Source organism: Heptranchias perlo, chromosome 13, assembly GCF_035084215.1.
Source record: "Heptranchias perlo isolate sHepPer1 chromosome 13, sHepPer1.hap1, whole genome shotgun sequence".
Lineage (NCBI taxonomy): Eukaryota > Metazoa > Chordata > Chondrichthyes > Hexanchiformes > Hexanchidae > Heptranchias > Heptranchias perlo.
In genome coordinates, this window is record NC_090337.1 from 37364373 (window position 1) to 37385848 (window position 21476).

At 41.6% G+C, this 21476-nt stretch overlaps 1 protein-coding gene across 2 annotated transcripts in view; it reads right to left on the bottom strand.

Annotated features, from left to right (window-relative positions):
- Positions 1-21476, bottom strand: part of ect2 (epithelial cell transforming 2) — a 68308-nt gene that overhangs the window by 28547 nt on the left and 18285 nt on the right. For both annotated transcript variants that reach the window (XM_067995337.1, XM_067995336.1), the window contains exons 7-12: positions 15919-16049; positions 5973-6085; positions 5427-5489; positions 5118-5334; positions 3579-3715; positions 1399-1518 (exon numbers count right to left, since the gene is read on the bottom strand). In XM_067995337.1, coding sequence (XP_067851438.1) covers positions 1399-1518; positions 3579-3715; positions 5118-5334; positions 5427-5489; positions 5973-6085; positions 15919-16049 — 781 coding nt within the window. The remainder of the gene's footprint in view (positions 1-1398; positions 1519-3578; positions 3716-5117; positions 5335-5426; positions 5490-5972; positions 6086-15918; positions 16050-21476) is intronic.

A 21476-nucleotide genomic window follows, 5' to 3' on the forward strand; every position in this document is an offset into this window, starting at 1 on the left:
GACTTTAAAAATGCCCATGTCAAAGTGCTACACAAGAGGCTACAAAATAAGATTGAGTCTTATTGTATTAGCAGGCAGATTCTGGGTTGGATAAGTAACTGATTTCATTTCCATATACAGGAAGTAGTTATCAATGGTAGTGATTCTGCAGGGAGGTGGAGTGGTCACTAGTAGAACCCTGCAGGGATCAGAATGAGAGCTGTTGCTCATGACCACTTTCACCAACGATCTGGATGAAGGCTTTGGGGAAACTGTCCACAATTCTGCGGATGACAGATTATATGCAGATGTAAGGACCATAGATGATAATAGATTACAGGTGGATCTAGATCAGATGGGGGAAAAGTGGGTCTCTGTGTGGCAGATGTCTTTTAATATAGATAAAAGTAGCATGACGCATTTGAGTGGGGCTCTATCCTTTATCACCAGCTGTTTCCAGTTACATTTATTTCCACCTGTTCCCAGCTCCTCTTCCAAATTTTTCTTCGTCCACTTATTAAACCACCTCCTACCCCGGCTCCCAATCACATTCCTCAACTTACCATGTGCAGCACTAAAAGAGATGCAAGTCATGCATCAATTATAGAATTTCCGTAACATATAAATCTAGTTTCATCAAGAAGCCTATTTCAATTTCTGGAAATTAAGGTTTAGCAGATTTACAGTGCCACCACACCAACAACAGCTGGAATTTTCTAAGTGTTTCCACAGGTAGCCCTGAAAAGTTAATAGGCTCAAGATTTTCAGTCTCTGAACATCTTAACTGTATTGTTGCTCACCAGCAACAATACAGGTAAGAAAAATCACGAAGGAGAAAAAAAACAAATATCCGACCTGCTGGACACCACAAAGTTGGATATTGCACATCTACTTCCAAACGCAATAAGAAGTATAAATTTTCATCTGGATACACATTAATTGGATTCAGTCATGATGAAGTAGTGAACGAGAGGCTGGATTTCAATTAGTTTTTTTTGCCTTCATCCAAGTTCACATCAGTATATTACAACCATCGTCTTTGCCAGTGAAATTAATGTAACATGTATGAATTCTATATTGATTAGTTTCTTCCTAATGTACTGGATAACCCAATTCTGAAAACTTTGCATATCTTATAAAATGTTTCCCTGCACACACTACTGCATTCTACCACTTGCTGTAGCATCATGAAGCAAAATAAGATCACCAAGAATACACATGCATTTAAAATTACCCAAATAAGTTTGAAGATAAGAACATCACTTCCAATATTTACAGAAGCCATGACCAATCAATAACATTTTAAACCATCTTCCTCATGCCCTGGGAATTGCTACCCCAAACCAAGTATTAATATAGGCAATTGCTATTCACAACCATACTGTCTCAGTATTTCTTGTACAATAGAAGTGTGCTTACCTTAATTTTTGTATGCACATCCAAAATATCTGGTATACTGCCAAAAATTGTTTTTATTTCTTCTTGTGCAAGAATAGGTCCTCCAAGTTGACCCTCTTTCTCCAAAGGAACTTTAAATAACTGAAAGCATTTTAAAGTATGATTAACAGTGACAACTAAAACATTATCTCAACACAAAAGGTTATAATTTTTTTTAAAGTAAATTCATGATCATATATTTATGCATTGTTAGCATGGGGTGGGGGGGGGGGGGAAGGGGAGGAGGAGAGAAAAAGCACCATTAAAGAGTGTAGTATCTGTTTTATGTCCTTTCACTACAGTACTTCAATACAATTACATCACTTCACAGATATTGTAATCCAGCAATAACTCATACACCAGTTGTAGTGTAGAACATGGATCAGCCAATGCTGCTTACTATAGTCATGCAGCCCATAAGCAGTCAGTGAAACCTATGGTCTTTTTCTGCTCCAGGGCAAACTAGGCTCTGGACAAACTGCAGTTTGTGCTTTAAGAACACATAGACCAGTATATGTCCCTTCAAGGATTACAGTACCCAAAAGTGCAAAGGTGATGGATTTTCTAGTGAAACTGGAGTATATGATCTGTTAGAACAACTTGCTGGATAGAAGGTTGCTAATTCCATTGAGAAGGTAATCAAAAAACACTTATGGTCCCATCATACAACTTAATCCTTTTAAACCCTCTAGTGGATAGCAAGTTTAGCAGCCAGAGCAACAAATGATGTCACAGATGAAAGTGGATACTGCTGGCATGCAAATATTGTTACACATCTTTAACAAGATGTGTAACAATATTTTAATATGTCCTCGTCTTACATGTCATGCCTAAAGATTGCTACTATATACACTTTAGAATGCATTTATCCCAGTTAGAATCTGAATCAAGCTTCAGCCTCCTATAAAGCAAGGAATGGTCTTCACTGCTTCCTGCTACCGAGGAACATTGAACAGACCCAGGGGCTTTTCCATCTAAAACTACGTGAAGGGAAAACCAACAGATTTGGGTCGGTTATGTGGGTTGCAGTCATGTACCTATGCTCAAAAAATATGGTCCAAATAGATTAACAGCATTTTAAACCTATATAATATAAAGAATGAAAATACTAGGTTCCAAGGTCTCGAGGACTTAAGCAATCACAAAAGAAGTTCAATGCCATAAAAACAGCATTTCCATGCTGAGTTTTAAAAAAACTGTAATAACTTATGAAGCAAGGGAAAAAAAGAACTTGCATTTATATAGCACCTTTCTTGATCTAAAGTGCTTTACAGCCAATAAAGTACTTTTGAAGTGTGGTCACTATTATAATGTAGGGAAACACAGCAGCCAATTTGAGCACACAAGGTCCCACAAACATTGTATAATCTGTTTTAGCAATGTTGGTTGAGGGTGGAGGGGTAAAGATTGGCCAGAACACCAGAACTCTCCTTTGAATAATGCCATGGGATCTTTTACGTCCACCTGAAAAGGGTAGACAGGGCCTCGGTTTAACATTCATCTGAAAGACAGCACCTCCAACAGCGGTCCCTCAGTACTGCACTGAAATGTCACCCTAGATTATGTGCTCAAGTCTCTGGAGCAGGAGTTAAACCCAGGGCTTTCTGACTCAGAGGCAATCACTGAGCTAAGGCTGACATCTAAGGGAGCCATGACTGAGGTTATTGTTGCCCTTTGAGAAATAGTGTTGCTTCTTGTGGGTCATTAACAAAAAGCATTGATATCTAGTTGCAAAACATAACAGAAAAGCTTGCAGAAAGCCTTCAGTTTCTGTGGCTGCTAATTCTGTATCAAAAAGGTAGAGAATGGGCTGCTTACATTCTGCCAAAACTCAAGGCAGATATTTTTCAAGTCTATGCATAACCAAAAAGTTTCCTCTTTTGACCCACAGAACTTGAAATATGATTTCTATTCATTTACACTGCAGAAAATTTATTTGGTACCATGGGCTAGCATGATTTAATTAGAGTGCAGTGAAATAGAGATATAGACTTGATGACAGGAGAAGAAAAGGCTGCAAATAATCACTGCAGTGTACTCCTATATATAGTGATATGATCATGCAAATCCAGCCAGGGTCTCAAAGGGACTTTTTCGGGTTGTATTAGCAGCACTTTACTTACAGTATAAACAACGAAAAATCATTCCCTGCATGAGCTTACCTGAATAATGGTAGTTAAAATATCTACATAGTTGCTTTCTGTTTGGTACAGCTCCATTGCAACCTGCCAGCGAGCAGACTGCTTTGCAGGAATAGCTGAGTAGCATTTTGATGGTTTTATTATGGACTTGGGCGTTTCTATAAGGGGGGAAAAAAGGGCTTGAATTTTGTTCAACCGCATCCAAAACAGGCAAGTTAATATCCATATAGTTTCCACCTCCGGGGAGGCAGGAAAAATATGAAATTACACTTGACTAAGCATAAAAGCTCAAACTTTAAATTGTCCTGCATCAAGTACAAAACCAAAAAGGATGCTACTGATCACCTTAGATTTTAAATATGAATTTCATTTAATGAATAACCTTAAATTGTTTTTATACAAAAGATACCTAATGAAAGGACATTGTAAAATGGTTTTATTGATAACATCCTGCATTGAGGAACATTTGTACCTTCACTATAAAGTGCACTGACATCCCAGAAACTAAAGCTTTCAGCCACGGAACATTCAGAGACCGAGGACATTTCTACATCCTCGAGAGAAAACAGGTTTTCAATCATGGTGATTGGTTGAAATTCATCTTTCTTGCTTTTCTGAAAGTATTGCTGCATTTGATCATCAGGCAACGTTGTCTCCAAGTCTAGATATTCTGTTTTAACCATATTGGAAAGTGCAGCACTATTACATTTTTGTAATTTGTCAAGATCTCCATCTTTATCTGGACTGTCATGAGTTGGAAACCTCTCCTCCCGATCACAAGATCCATCCACATTTTTGTCAGAGCTACTCTGTTGAAACTCTGTCAATTTAATATCAATTACTCGTGACAAGTCAGTAGCCTTCCTAAAGTCTGCTATATTATCCTCAGCATTATTTTTCTGAGGAAAAAGTCCTTCATCTACCTGACCATCAAGGTTTTCTGTAGTGCAGACAGAAGCATCTATCTCAATCACTGTGTTGCTGCACAAGACATCGTTTCTCTCAGTAACTCCTGGAAATTCTACAATGGCTTGTTTTTGAAAGGTTTTTCCTTTTTCTGTTTCATTTATAATCTCAGGTGTATCTTCAAACTGAAGAACTAATTTTACCTCTGGAATGCTAATGGGGGAACCAATAGTGTAACATTCGGGTCCTTCTTTCTTTTGCAGAAGAAATTCTAGAAATTTGGCATGTTCTATTTCTGAGTTGGTATTATCAATAAGCTTGCCAGACTTTTTTCCAATTTTTTGCCATCTCTGAACTCTCCAGTTATGGATCGGTTTGCCAACTTGCACAAATGTGCCTTGCTGTCTATCATTTTTTCTATGCCTCTTTACTATCCTGTTCATTGCATATTCTGAAAGAAAAATAAGCAACTGACAATTAAATAGTAATGCACTGGTTATTCCTTCCTTAACAGTATGTACTTAGTTATGAACGTTATTAACAATTCACTCAACTTTAAGGTTTCATTCAATATATTTTACTGCTTCCTCAATAGAATCAAACTAATCATTTCATTCATCTCAGTAGAATGTAAAAGATAATCTGTTAACCCACCTCCACAGGAGTCTGGTGTGTTTGAGATGTCCAGCAAAGATCCCAGGGAAATGGAAGCTTCTGCTGATGGCCTTTTGCGTGGAGGGAAAGGCGAAAGGTTGTCAGTCTCTCTTGTTAACTGTGCAAGTGTATCTCGTAAGCGGCGTCTCTTACGCGTGCTATTTGGTGTGCTCAATGACAGCAAAGACACAGACTTCTTAAGGGTTGGACTTTCTGACTATAATTAGAAAACAAAAATCACTTTTTCAGCCAAACACATCTCCAGAAGAAAAAAAAAGTCCACCAATGTGGTTAAAAAAGTTGGCATACCTCTTCAAACAAGTACATGGATTCTCCAGCTCTGGCATCCATCTGTATGCTTCCCCAAAACCACTAAAAATGAAGACAGACTTTACTATACATGTATGCTTAACTAGAAGATATACAATGTAGAAGATGTTAACTGTTGCCAACATATTAACAGTTCAGTGAAAGCAATGACCAATGCCAGAAGGAATACTTATTAAAGAAAAACGCACACTAAACCACAAAATGGTGGAACGCCTCCTAATACCTAGTGCCCCACAGCAAGTCTAATCTCAGCTGTCCCACTGGGGAAGCACTTCAACAAGGATGTAAAAGCCAGAGACAACCACATTCAATGAATTCTTTCAATGAGTAACACTGAAAGACAACATGCAGGTTATCTGCTTGCACTCTTACCTGGCATATGGTACGTGACTCAAGAGACCCAGAACAAGGAGAAAATAAAAAGCAGGGGAGATTAATTTGATGCCAAAAGCTACCATGCATTCATTAATGGAAGCCATTATTCTATTACCAGAGTTTTTGTCTTAGATTAAAGATGTTTCTCACCTCCTGTTTTACGACAAACAGTTTGTTGGACGGTAAAAACGGCAGTTGTTTTACTGTATTCTCCACTACAAGATGAGTGCAGTTTTCACCACCAAAAGGCAGGTACCTTCCTCCTGAAAAGGGACAGCAAGTTGCCAAATTTCCAATATTTATAATGATACTAGACCTTCCATAGTCTTAGATAGTCCAGGGCCTGGAATACAGTTTCTTACTTTCAAACCACAGGCCCACTGTGAGCTGCTAGAACTCAGGTTACCCCAGTCACCAGCAATGCTTCCAAGTCTTAAGAGTCTTAAACAATGAAGAAATGACACTTAAGTAAGGATGTTATTCAAAGATGTAATAGAAAAACATCTAGAAACCAAAAATAAAGACTAGTCTGCACGGATTGCAAACGGGAAAGTCATGTTTGACCAACCTTATTGAATTCTTTGACGAAGTAACAAAGAGTAGCCAAGAGTAATGCAGTAGATGTAATATATTTGGATTTTCAGAAGGCCTTTGATAAGATACCACATAGTAGACTCATGACTAAAGTCAGAGCATATGGAGTCAAGGGACTGGTAACAGAATGGATAGCAAGCTGGCTACAAAACAGAAAACAGAGAGTAGGTGTTAAGGATAGTTACTCAGATGGGAACTGGTGTTCCACAGGGATTGGTGCTGGGACAACTGTTGATAACAATTTACATTAATGATTTGGACTTGGGAATCGGAAACACGATTTCAAAATTTGCGGCGACACAAAATTGGGAGGTGTAGTTAATACAAAAAGGAAGAATGCGACAAAACACAGGAAGACATTAATAAAGTTGCAGAATGGGGTTGTAAACAGCAAATGAACTTCAATATAGATAAGTGTGAGGTGATGCATTTTGGTACAAAGAATAAGGAGGCCATGTACTACTTGGATAATAAGAATCTAAATGGGGTATAGATACACAAATCACAAAGTAGCGACACAGGTTAATAAAGCCATAAAAAAGCAAACCAAACACTGGGGTTCATTTCTAGAAGAATAGAATTGAAAAGCAGAAATTATATTAAACTTGTATCGAACCTTGGTTAGACCACACTTGGAGTACTGTGCACAATTCTGGTCTCCATATTATAGATAGGATATAGAGGCATTGGATAAGGTACAACAAAGATTCACAAGGATGATATCAGATACTCGAGGATATACTTATCAGGAAAGGCTGAACAGGCTAGGGCTCTTTTCCCAAGAAAAGAGAAGGCTGAGGGGTGACCTGATAGAGGTCTTTAAGATAATGAAAGGATTTGATAGGGTAGCCAAAGAGAAAATATTTCCACTTGTGGGGGTGTCCAAAACTAGAGGTAATAAATATAAAATAGTCACTAATAAATACAATAGGAAATTCAGGAGAAACTTCTCTACCCAAAGAGTAGCAAGAATGCACTACCAGAAGGAGTATTTGAGGCAAATAGCATGGATGCATTTAAAGGGAAGCTAGATAAGTACGAGGGAGAAAGGAATAGAAGGATGTGCTAATAGGGTTAGATGAAGGGGGGCGGAAGGAGGCTCATGTGGAGCATATACACCAGCATAGACCAGTTGGGCCAAATGGCCTGTTTCTGTGCTGTAGACTCTATGTAACACTATGAGAACTGACATTCATGACAGGCACACATTAGAGGTAGAGGTGGACACTTGGAAGAAACTTTCTGTAATGGAAAAAAAGGAATTTGGGATTACTCTTGCCCTCCACTATCCACTTTCAAACATGATTACACTTAAAAGCTGTGGCGGGAGCAAACCCGAGGGGCCAATAAAAGGAGCGGTGAGAATGGACTTGAGGGATGAAATCAAAAAAAGAAAAAAAATCAAGATGACATAAAGTGATGTCACAGAGGAGCACTGAGGGTAAGTCAGTGTAAATATTTAGTTTATTGGCAAGTGTTTAGTGGTTAGTCTGTTAGTGTTAGTTAAAAAGTCTTAAAACTAAATAGTTAAAGAGCGGGAAACTAGTTTAAAGTAGGTCAATTAATTAGTTTTAAAAAAACTAATAAACCAAGTTAATTAATTACATAGAAACTTTGATTAATTAATTATATAAAACAGGGTTAGATGTGGGATTTGGTGGAGACCAGCGAGATCTCCAGCAACCACATCTGCGGTAAGTGTCTACAACTTGAGGAACTTTGGCTCAGAGTTGTTATGCTGGAGTCCGAGCTGCAGACATTGCGATGCATCAGGGAGGGTGAAAGAGACAACTTGATCCAGGAGGCAGTCACATCCCTTAGGTTAGGTAATAGTTTAGATTTGGTCAGGGACAAGAGGATGTGACTGCAAGTCAGGAAGGTATGGTGACCCAAGATGCAGTGATGTAGGAGCCTCAGCCTTTGACCTTGTCCAACAGGTCGGAGGTACTTGCTACCTGTGTGGATGAGAACAAAGACTGCAGGGAGGATTGTCAATTTGACCACAGCACCGTAGTACAGGAGGCCATTCAAGTGGAGGGAGTAATAAGGGATGTGGTTGTGGTAGGGGATACATAATGTTTTCTGCAGCCACAACCAGGAGTCCCGAAGGCTGTGTTGCCTGCCTGGTGCCAGGGTTAATGATGTCTCCTCGCAGCTGGAGAAGAACTTGAAGCATGAGGGGGAGGATCCAGCTGTCATGGTCCACGTGGGAACCAACGACAGAGGTAGAACTAGGAACGAGGTTCTTCGGAGGGAGTTCGAGGTGCTAGGGTCTAAATTAACAAGCAGAACCTCAAAAAGGTAAATCTCTGGATTACTACCCGAGCCAAGTGCAAATTGGCATAGGGTCAAACAGATCAGAGAGTTAAATGCATGGCTCAAGCATTGGTGTGGGAGACAGGGGCTTCAATTCATGGGGCATGAGGACCAGTACTGGGGAAGAGAGGGAGCTTTTCGATAGGGACAGGCTCCACTTAAACCGGGTTGAGACCAGTGGTCCTCGCGAATCGAATAACTGGAATGGTAGATAGAGTTTTAACTAAAAAAACTGGAGGGAAAACGGGTTCAGATAAGAAACATAGAAAATAGGAGCAGGAGTAGGCCATTCAGCCCTTCAAGCCTGCTCTGCCATTCAATATGATCCTGGCTGATCCTCTATCTCAATACCATATTCCCGCTCTCTCCCCATACCCCTTGATACCTTTTGTGCCTAGAAATCTATCTAGCTCCTTCTTAAATATATTCAGTGACTTGGCTTCCACAGCCTTCTGTGGTAGAGAATTCCACAAGTTCACCACCCTCTGAAGAAATTTCTCCTCATCTCAATCCTAAATGTCCTACCCCGTATCCTGAGACCATGACCACACCCCCCCAACCCCACCCAGCCAGGGGAAACACGCTCCCTGCATCCAGTCTGTCTAGCCCTGTCAGAATTTTATATGTTTCAATGAGATCCCCTCATTCTTCTAAACTCGAGTGAATACAGGCCTAGTCGACCCAATCTCTCCTCATACGACAGTCCTGCCATCCCAGGCATCAGTCTGGTGAACCTTCGCTGCACTCCTTCTATGGCAAGTATATCCTTTCTTAGGTAAGGAGACCAAAACTGCGCACAATACTCCAGGTGTGGTCTCAACAAGGCCTGTATAACTGCAGTAAGACATCTTTGCTCCTATACTCAAATCGTCTTGCAATGAAGGCCAACCATATCATGTGTCTTCCTAACTGCTTGCTGCACCTGCATGTTGTACAAGGACACCCACGTCTCTTTGTACATCAACATTTCCCAATCTATCACCATTTAAATACTCTGCCTTTCTGTTCTTCCTTCCGAAGTAGATAACTTCACTTTTATCTACGTTACACTGCATCTGCCATGTATTTGCCCATTCACTCAACTTGTCTAAATCGCCTTGAAGCCTTTTGGCATCCTCCTCAGAACTCACAATCCCACCTAGTTTTGTGTCGTCAGCAAACTTGGAAATATTACATTTGGTTCCCTCATCCAAATAATTGATATATATTGTGAATAGCTGGGGCCCACTAGACACCCTGAAAAATTCAGAGTAAATTTATAAATCTAAAAGAGAAAGGTCAAGGCCATAGAGCAGTGTAGCGATTTGGGTAAAGACATAAAGACTGTCAGGAAGGGACAGAGAGATCAACAGTAATAGTGCATCATTGAACAAGGTCAAATAAGGGAAAAATAGTAAAAAAAAGTCACTACAGCTTTATCTGAATGCACGTGGCATTCTTAACAAGATAGATGAATTAATGGCACAGAGATAAATGGGTTTGATCTTGTAGCCATTACTGAGATGTGGTTGTAAGGTGACCAGGATTGGGAACTAAATATTCCAGGGTACTTGACTTTTCAAAGAGACAGACAAAATGGAAAAGGAATGGGGTAGCCCTGTTAATAATGGATGAGATAAAGATAGCAGTCAGAAAGGATCTTGGCTCAGAACATCAGGAAGCAGAATCAGTATGGGTGGAGATAAAAAACGGCAAAGGGCAGAAAACACTGGTGGGAGTATTTTAATAGGTTCCATGACAGTAGTTATATGGTTGGACAGAGTATTGAAGAAGAAATAAGAGGAACTTGTAACAAAGGTAATGCAATAATCGTGGGGTACTTTAATCTTCATAGACTGGGCAAATCAAATTGGCAAAAAGTAGTTTGGAGGACAAGTTCATAGAATGCATTTGAGACAGTTTCCTAGAATAATACGTTGTGTAACCAGCCAGGGAACAGGCTATTTTAGATCTTGTCTTGTGTAATGAGACAGAGTTAATTAGTAATCTCATAGTAAGGGATTCTCTGGGGAAGAGTGATCATAATATGATGAATTTCATATTGAGTTCAAGAGTGACACACTTAAGACAAACTAGAGTCTTAAATTTAAACAAAGCCAATTACATAGGTATGAGGGGCGAGTTGGCTAAAGTTGATTAGGAAATTAGATTAAAAGATATGACAGTGGATAAGCAACGGCAAACATTTAAAGAAATATTTCATAATTCTCAACAAATATACATTCCATTGAGGAATAAAAACTCCACAGGAAGAGTGATCCATCCAAGGCTAACTAAAGAAGTTAAGGATAGTATTAGATTAAAAGAAGAGGCTTATAACGTTGCCAAGTGTAGTAAGCCTGAGGATTGGGAGAGTTTTAGAAACCTGCAAAGGATGACCAAAAAAATTGATAGAGGGAGAAAATAGAATGACAGTAAACAAGCAAGAAATATAAAAACAGATGGTAAGATCTTCTACAAGTATGTAAAAAGGAAGTGATTAGCCAAAGTAGACGTGGGTACCTTAGAGGCAGAGACAGGAAAAATTATAATGGGGGGGGGGGGGGGGGGGGAAAGAGAGAGAGAAGGCAATGGCAGAGAAGTTAAACAAATATTTTATATCTGTATTCACAGTAGAGGACACAAAACATTCCAGAAATAGTGGGGAACCGTGGGTCTAACAAAGTGAGGAACTTAAAGTAATTATTAGTAGAGAAAAAATACTGGAGAAATTAATGGGACTAAAGGCTGACAAATCCCCTGGGCCTGATGGGCCTACATCCAAAGGTTTTAAAAGAGGCGACCGCAGAGATATTGGATGCATTGATTGTCATCTTACAAAATTCCCTAGATTCTAGAATGTTCCCAGTGGATTGGAAGGCAGCAAATGGTTGCAGGGTGCAGCCCAGTCAACCCTGCAAAGTCCTCCTCACTAACATCTGGGGACTTGTGCTAAAATTGGGAGAGCTGTCCCACAGACGAGTCAAGTAACAGCCTGACACAGCCACTCACAGAATCATACCTTTCAGCCAACGACTCAGACTCTTCCATCACCATCCCTGGGTATGTCCTGTCCCACTGGCAGGACAGACCCACCAGAGGTGGTGGAAGAGTGATATACAGTCAGGAGAGAGTGGCCCTGGGGGTCCTCAACATTGACTCTGGACCCCATGAAATCTCATGGCATCAGGTCAAACGTGGGCAAGGAAACCTCCTGCTGATTACCACATACTGCCCTCCCTCAGCTGATGAATCAGTCCTCCTCCATGTTGACCACCACTTGGAGGAAGCACTGAGGGTAGCAAGGGCACAGAATGTACTCTGGATGGGGGACTGCAATGTCCATCACCAAGAGTGGCTCGGTAGGACCACGACTGACCGAGCTGGCCAAGTCCTGAAAGACATAGCTGCCAGACTGGGCCTGCGGCAGATGGTAAGTGAACCAACACGAGGGAAAAACTTACTTGACCTCGTCCTCACCAATCCACCGGTCACAGATGCATCTGTCCATGACAGTATTGGTAGGAGTGATCACTGCACAGTCCTCATGGAGACGAAGTCCCGTCTTCGCACTGAGGACACCATCCAACATGTTGTGTGGCACTACCACCGTGCTAAATGGGATAGATTCAGAACAGATCCAGCAGCTCAAAACTGGGCATCCATGAGGCGCTCTGGGCCATCAGCAGCAGCAGATTTATATTCCAGCACAATCTGCAACCTCATGGCCCATCATATTCCTCACTCTACCATTACCAACAAGCCAGGGGATCAACCCTGGTTCAATGAGGGGTGTAGAAGAGCATGCCAGGAGCAGCACCAGGCAGACCTAAAAATGAGGTGCCAACCTGGTGAAACTACAACACAGGAATACATGCATGCTAAACAGCAGAAGCAACATGCTATAGACACAGCTAAGTGATTCCACAACCAACGGATCAGATCAAAACTATGCAGTCCTGCCACATCCAGTTGTGAATGGTGGTGGACAATTAAACAACTAAGGGGAGGAGGAGGCACTGCAAACATCCCCATCCTCAATGATGGCAGAGTCCAGCATGTGAGTGCAAAAGACAAGGCTGAAGCGTTTGCAACCATCTTCAGCCAGAAGTGCCGAGTGGATGATCCATCTCGGCCTCCTCCCGATATCCCCATCATCGCAGAAGCCAGTCTTCAGCCAATTCGATTTACTCCATATGATATCAAGAAACGACTGATTGCACTGGATACAACAAAGGCTATAGGCTCCGACAACATCCCTGCTGTAGTGCTGAAGGCTTGTGCTCCAGAATTAGCTGCGCCTCTAGCCAAAATGTTCCAGTACAGATAGAACACTGGCAGCTACCCGACAATGTGGAAAATTGCCCAAGTATGTCCTGTCCACAAAAAGCAGGACAAATCTAATCAGGCCAATTACCACCCCATCAATCTACTCTCAATCATCAGCAAAGTGATGGAAGGTGTTGTCAACAGTGCTATCAAGCGGCACTTACTCACCAATAACCTGCTCACCGATGCTCAGTTTGGGTTCCACCAGGACCACTCGGATCCAGACCTCATTACAGCCTTGGTCCAAACATGGACAAAAGAGCTGAATTCCAGACGGGAGGTGAGAGTAACTGCCCTTGACATCAAAGTAGCATTTGACAGAGTGTGGCACCAAGGAGCCCTAATAAAATTGAAGTCAATGGGAATTAGGGGGAAAACTCTCCAGTGGCTGGAGTCATACCTAACACAAAGGAAAATTGGAAGTGGTTGTTCGAGGCCAATCATCTCAGCCCCAGGACATTGCTGCAGGAGTTCTTCAGGGCAGTGTCCTAGGCCCAACCATCATCAGCTGCTTCATCAATAACCTTCCCTCAATCATAAGGTCAGAAATGGGGATGTTCGCTGATGACTGCACATTGTTCAGTTCCATTTGCAACCCCTCAAATAATGAAGCATTCCGTGCCCGCATGCAGCAAGACCTGGACAGCATCCAGACTTGGGCTCATAAGTGGCAAGTAACATTCGCGCCAGGCAATGACCATCTCCAACAAGAGAGAACCTAACCACTTCCCCTTGACATTCAACGGCATTACCATCGCCGAATCCCCCACCATCAACATCCTGGGGGTCACCACTGACCAGAAACTTAACTGGACCAGCCACATAAATACTGTGGCTTCAAGAGCAGGTCAGAGGCTGGGTATTCTGCAGCGAGTGACTCACCTCCTGACTCCCCAGAGCCTTTCCACCATCTTCAAGGCACAAGTCAGGAGTGTGATGGAATACTCTCCACTTGCTTGGATGAGTGCAGCTCCAACAACACTCAAGAAGCTCGACATCATCTAGGACAAAGCAGCACGCTTGATTGGCACCCCATCCACCACCGGCGCACAACAGCCGCAGTGTGTACCACCCACAGGATGCACTACAGCAATTCGCCAAGGCTTCTTCGACAGCATCTCCCAAACCCACGACCTCTACCACCCAGAAGGACAAGGGCAGCAGGCACATGGGAACACCACCACTTGTACGTTCCCCTCCAAGTCACACAGCATCCCGACTTGGAAATATATTGCCGTTCCTTCATCGTCGCTGGGTCAAAATTCTGGAACTCCCTGCCTAACCTTCACCACACGGACTGCAGCGCTTCAAGGCGGCAGCTCACCACCACCTTCTCAAGGGCAATTAGGGATGGGCAATAAATGCTGGCCTTGCCAGCAACGCCCACATTGCATGAATGAATAAAAAAAATGTAACACCGCTATTCAAGACAGGAGGGAGAGAGAAAACAGGGAACGACAGGCCAGTTAGCCTGACATCATTAGGCAGGAAACGTTGGAATCCATTATTAAGGAAGTAGTAATGGGGCACTTAGAAAATCATAATATGATTAGCCAGAGTCAACATGGTTTTATGAAAGGGAAATTGTGTTTGACAAATCTACTGGAGTTTTTGTTTGAGGATTTAACTAGTAGGGTAGATAAAGGGGAACCAGTGGATGTCGTATATTTGGATTTCCAAATGGCATTCAATAAGTTGCCACACAAAAGATTGTTACACAAGAGAAGGGCTCATGGGGTTTGGGGTAATATATTAGCATAGATAGAAGAATGGTTAACGGACAGAAAACAGTTGGAATAAATAGTTAATTTTCAGGTTGGCGGGCTGCCGCAAGGATCAGTGCTTGGCCCTCAGCTATTTACAATCCATATTAATGAATTAGATGAAGGGGCTGTGTGCAATGTATCCAAGTTTGCTGACGATACAAAGCTAGGTGGGAAAGTAAGCATTGAGGAGGACACAGAGTCTGCAAAAGGATATAGACAGGTTAAGTGAGTGGACAAGAAGGTGGCAGATGGAGTATAATGTAGGGAAATGTGAGGTTATTCACTTTGGTAGGAAGAATAGAAAAACAGAATGTTTTTAAAATGGTGAAAAATTAAATGTTGCTATTCAGATATTTAGGTGCCCTTGTACACGAAACACAGAAAGTTAACATGCAGGTACAGCAAGCAATTAGGGAGGCAAATGGTATGTTGGCCTTTATTGCAAGGGGGTTGGAGTATAAGAGTAAGGAAGTCTTGCTGCAATTATACAGGTCTTTGGTGAGATCACACCTGGACTGCTGTGTACAGTTTTGGTCTCCTTATCTAAGGAAGGATATACTTCGAGGTGGTGCAACAAAGGCTCACTGGATTGATTCCTGGGATGAGAGGGTTGTCCTATGAGGAGAGATTGAGTAGAATGGGCCTATATTCTCTGGAGTTTAGAGGAATGAGAGGTGATCTCATTGAAACATATAAAATTCTGAGAGGGCTTGACAGGGTAGTTGCTGAGAGGCTGTTTCCCCTGGCTGGAGAGTCTAGAACTAGGGGGCATAGTCTCAGGATAAGGGGTTGACATTTAGGACTGAGATAAGGAGAAATTTCTTCACTCAAAGGATTGTGAATCTCTAGAATTCTCTACCCCAGCAGGCTGTGGATGCTCAGTCATTGAGTATATTTAAGGCTGAGCGCAATAGATTTTTGGACTCCAGGGAAATCAAAGGAAACGGTGACCAGGCACGAAAACGGAGTTGAGGTCAAAGATCAGCTACGATCTTGTTGAATGGTCGATCAGGCTCAAAAGGCTGTATGGCCTACTCCTGCTTATATTTCTTATGTTGTTAAAGTTTTAACAGTAGGCGAATTACTTGTTTTCCTATATGTTCACTACAGACCTTGCATTTCTGTCATTTCTTCCATACTTCTCAGTTCTTCATCAGAGAATCCCAGAAAAGTTAACACACAGTCTTGAAATGGAGGCACTTTGAATTCATTTCGAAACACTTCATCAGCAACATGGAAATCACTACAGAAGAAAACTAACTGTTAATCCTGTACCAATGATCTTAGTATTGGAAATTCTGAACATTAAGGACTGCATACTTGGTTTCACTTCAATCTTCACTAAACTGTCAACAATTGATCTGACATCAATCATTATCGATTTAAATAGAATATGTACGAATCTACTCAATTGCCAATATCTAGAGTTTTCCCATGGTTAAACATCAAAAAGTAGCGGTTTTCAGTTTTAAAATAAAAATATGTTGTATGATTCATGACAGAGATCCCATAATTAAGTAACCAAAATTGTTCTATTTTTCTGGAAGAGGAAAAAACTGCAGATAACAAATCTGGCATCAGAATTACTTTGAAATTAGGATTACTTTGAAATACCACTATCAGTAAGAGCTCAAGATGGTTTGGGTTTCCACTCCTTCTCAAGAGAGTACCCACTATGGCACCAGAATGTAAAAGTTGACTTGACAAACACCCCTATTACACTAGAACGTGAGTAGTGATAATGGGGGGCTTAAATTATCCTAATACAGACTGGGAAAATAACAATATAAAGGGCAAAGAGGGGGAGGAATTCCTGAAAAGTGTATAAGAGAACTTTCTTGATCCGTATGTTTCCAGCCCAACAAGGAAGGAACCAGTGATGGATCTAGTTCTAGACAATGAAGTAGGGCAAGTGGAGAATGTTTCAGTGGGAGAGCATTTGGGAAACAGTGATCACAATATTAGGTTTGGAGTAGTTATGGAAAAGGACAAGGAAAAATGAAATGTGAAAATACTCAACTGGAGGAGGGCTAATTTCAGTGAGTTGAAAAGTGATCTGGCCCAGGTGGATTGGAATCAAAGATTGGCAGGTAAAACAGTAATTGAGCAATGGGAGGCATTCAAAAAAGGAGATAGTTCGGGTACAGAGTAGACACATTCCCACAAAGGGAAAAGGAAGGGTATCCTTTGATTCACTAAAGATAGAGATTAAAATGAAATAGAAAAAGGAAGCTTATGATAAATGTCAGGTTCATAATCTAGTAGAGAACCAAGCTGAATACAAAAAGTACAGGGGAGAACTGAGAAAGCAAATATGAGGGGCAAAGAGAGCGTATAAGAATAGATTAGCAGGTACCATAAAAGGGAATCCAAAAGTTTTTTTAAAAAAACAAATAGTAAAAGGGTAGTTCAAGGAAGGGTGGGGCCAATTAGGGACCAAAAAGGAGATCTTCTTATTTAGTACCTCAGCCATGCCCCCTGCCTCCATGAGTATTTTGCATCTGTCTTCACTAAAGAGGATGCTGCCAATATCATAACAAAGGAGGTAATGGAGAAATTAGATAGGATAAAAATAGATAAAGAGGAGCTACTTAAAGGGCTGACAGTACTCAAAAGTACAAAAGTCACCCTGTCTAGATGGGATGCATCCTAAGTTGCTGAGGGAAGTAAGGGTGGTAATTGTGGAGGGTCTGGCCACAATCTTCTAATCCTCCTTGGTAAGGGAGTGGTGCCATAGGACTGGAGGATTGCAAATGGGATTGCAAAAGAAGCATATGGGATTAAAGGGACAGTGGTAACTTAGGTACATAATTAGCTAAGGGATAGGAGGCAGAGAACAGATGTTTTTCTGACTGGAGAGAAGTATGCAGTGGGGTCCCCCAGGGATCAGTATTCGGACCTTTGCTTTTCTTGTTATAGAAACAAGAGAAGGCCATTTGGCCCTTCAGGTCAAAATGATCATGACTGATAGTCTAACTCAGTATCCTGTTCCCGCTTTTTCCCCATATCCCTTGATCCCTTTAGCATCAAGAAATATATCTATCTCCTTCTGGAATACATCTAATGACTTGGCCTCCACTGCCTTCTGTGGTAGAGAATTCCACAGGTTCACCACCCTCGAGTGAAGAAATTTCTCCTCATCTCGGTTCTAAATGGCATACCCCTATTCTGAGACTGTGACCCCTGGTTCTGGACTCCCCAGCCATCGGAAACATCCTCCCTGCATCTAGTCTGTCTAGTTCTGTTAGAATTGTATATGTTTCGATGAGATCACCTCTCATTCTTCTAAACTCTAGTGAATATAGGCCTAGTCAACCTAATCTCTCCTCATACATCAGTCCTGCCATCCCAGGAATCAGTCTGGTAAACCTTCCTTGCACTCCCTCCACAGCAAGGACATCCTTCCTCAGATAAGGAGACCAAAACTGCACACAATATTCCAGATGTGGTCTCACCAAGGCCCTGTATAACTGCAATTAGACACCCTGCTCCTGTACTCAAATCCTCTTGCAATGAAGGCCAACACACCATTCGCCTTCCCAACTGCTTGCTGCACCTGAATGCTCGCTTTCAGCGACTGGTGTACAAGGACACCCAGGTCTCGTTGCACCTCCCCTTTTCCCAATCTATCACCATTCAGATAATAATCTGCCTTTCTGTTTTTACAACCAAAGTGGATAACCTCACATTTATCCACATTATACTGCATCTGCCACATTCTTGCCCACTCACCCAACTTGTCTAAATCACATTGGAGCCTCTTTGCATCCTCCTCACAGCTCACATTCCGACCAGCTTGGTGTCGTCTGCAAACTTGGAAATGATACATTTAGTTCCCTTATCCAAATCATTGATATATATTGTGAATAGCTGGGGCTCAAGCACTGAACCCTGCAGTACCCCAACTAGAAAATGCCCACCACCTGGAAAAAGACACGTTTATTCCTACTCTGTTTCTTGTCTGTCAACCAATTCTCAATCCATGCCAGTATATTCCCCCCAATCCCATGTACTTTAATTTTGCACACTAACCTCATGTGGGACCTTATCAAAAGCAGTCTGAAAATCCAAGTGCACCACATCCACTGGTTCTCCCTTATCTATTCTACTAGTTAACGCCTCAAAAAACTCCAGTAGATTTGTTAAGCATGATTTCCCTTTCATAAACCCATGCTGACTTTGTCCAATCCAGTTAATGCCTTCCAAGTGTTTTGTAATCACATCCCACTACTGATGTTAGGCTAACTGGTCTGTGATTCCCTGTTTTTTCTCTCCCTCCTTTTTTTAAATAGTGGGGTTACATTTGCCACCCTCCAATCTGTAGGAACTGTTCCAGAGTCTATAGAATTTTGGAAGATGATCACCAATGCATCCATTATTTCCAGGGCCACTTCCTTCAGTACTCTGGAATGTAGATTATCAGGACCTGGGGATTTGTCAGCCTTTAGCCCCATTAATTTCCCTAGCACTATTTTTTTTTAAAAACTCATACTGGTTTCCTTCAGTTCCTCCCTCTCACTAGACCCCCCCTTGGTTCCCTAACATTCCTGGCAGGTTATTTGTGTCCTCCTTTGTGAAGACAGAACCAAAGTATGTGTTTAATTGTTCTGCCATTTATTTGTTCCCCATTATAATTTCCCCCATTTCTGACTGTAAGGGACCTACATTTGACTTCACTAATCTTTTTCTCTTCACATATTTATAGAAGCTTTTACAGTCACTGTTTATGTTCCCTGCTAGTTTACTCTCATTCTCTATTTTTCCCCTCTTAATCTCTTTGTCCTCCTTCGCTGAATTCTAAACTGCTCCCAATCCTCAGGCTTGCTGCTTTTTCTGGCAATTTTATGTCTCCTCTTTGGATCCAATACTATCACTACTTTCTTTTGTAAGCCACGGTTGAGCCATCTTTCCTATATTATTTTTGCACCAGACAGGAATGTTGTTGTAATTCCTGCACACGTTCTTTAAATATTAGCCATTGCTTATCCACCGTCATCCCTTTCAGTAAAGTTCCCCAATCTATCATCGCCAACTCGCACCTCATACTTTCGTAATTTCCTTTATCTAGATTCAGGACCCTAGTTTCGGATTCAACTACTTCACTCTCCATCTTAATGAGGAATTCTAATCATGTTATGGTGGCTCTTCCCTAAGAGACCCTGCACAACAAGATTGTTAATTAATCCTTTCTCATTGCACAATACCCAGTCTAGGATCGCCTGTTCTCTTGTTGGTTCCTCAACGTATTGGTCTTGAAAACCATCACGTACACACACCAGGAATTCCGCCCCCACAGTATTATTGCTAATTTGGTCTCACCAATCTATATGTAGACTAAAGTCATACACGATTATAGTTGTATCCTTCCTGCATGCGTCTCTGATTTCCTGTTTAATGCCCTCCCCTACATCTCCACTATTGTTTTGGGGGGGGGGGGGGCAGTCTATAGACAACCCCCAACAACGTTTTCTGCCCCTTAGTGTTTCTTAGCTCCACATCGTGATTTTCCAAGCCAATATCCTTCCTCACTATTGCATTGATTTCCTCCTTTACTAACAGCGCTACCCCACCTCCTTTCCCTTTTTGCCTGTCCTTCCTAAATATTGAATACCCCTGGATGTTCAGTTCCCATCCATGGTCACCCTGCAGCCATGTCTCCGTAATCGCAACTATATCATAACCGTTAATATATAAATGACCTGGACTTGGGTATAAGGAGTACAATTTCAAAATTTGCAGATGATGCAAAACTTGACGACGTCGTAAATATTGAGGAGGATAGCAGCAGACTTCAGAAGGAGTGGTGAAATGGGCAGACACATGGCAGATGTAATTTAATGTGGATAAGTATGAAGAAATGCACTTTGGGAGGAACTACATGGAGAGGCAGTACAATCTAAATGGTACTATTTTGAGAGGGGTGCAAGAGCAGAGGGACCTGGGAGTTCAGGTTCACAAACCTTTGAAGGTGGCAGGGCAAGTTAATAAGGCAGTTAAGAAAGTGTATGGGATACTTGGCTTTGAAAATAGTAGCATTGAATACAAAAACAAGTCATGCTAAACCTTCACAAATCACTGGGTAGGCCTCAGCTGGAGTACTGTGCACATTTCTGGGCACCACACTTTAGGAAGGATATCAAGGCCTTGGAGAGGGTACAGAGGAGATTTACCAGAATGATACCAGGGATGAGGGATTTCAGTTATGTGGAGAGATTGGAAGTTAAAGGGAGACCTCAGAGGTATTCAAAATTATGAAGGGTTTTGACAGAGCAAGTAGGGAGAAACTGTTTCCTCTGGCAAGTGGGCCAGTAATCAGAGGCCATAGATTTAAAATAATTGGTAAAAGAACTTGGAGAAATTTTTTCACACAGAGAGTTGTTAAGATCTGGAACGCACTACCTGAAAGGGTGGTGGAAGCAGATTCCATAGGAACTTACAACAGGCAATTGAACATGTACTTGAAGACGACTAATTTGCAGGGTTATGGGGAAAAAGCTGGGGAAAATTGAACAGCTCTTTCAACGAGACGGCAGAGGCAGGCCAAATGGCCTCCTTCTGTGCTGTAAGATTCTATAAGTCTAAAGTTTCTGCAACTGCTCAATGCATATTCTCCAGTGGAATTTTTTTTTAATTACAACCCTCAAATCTTCATTATAATTCTGCAGCCAGT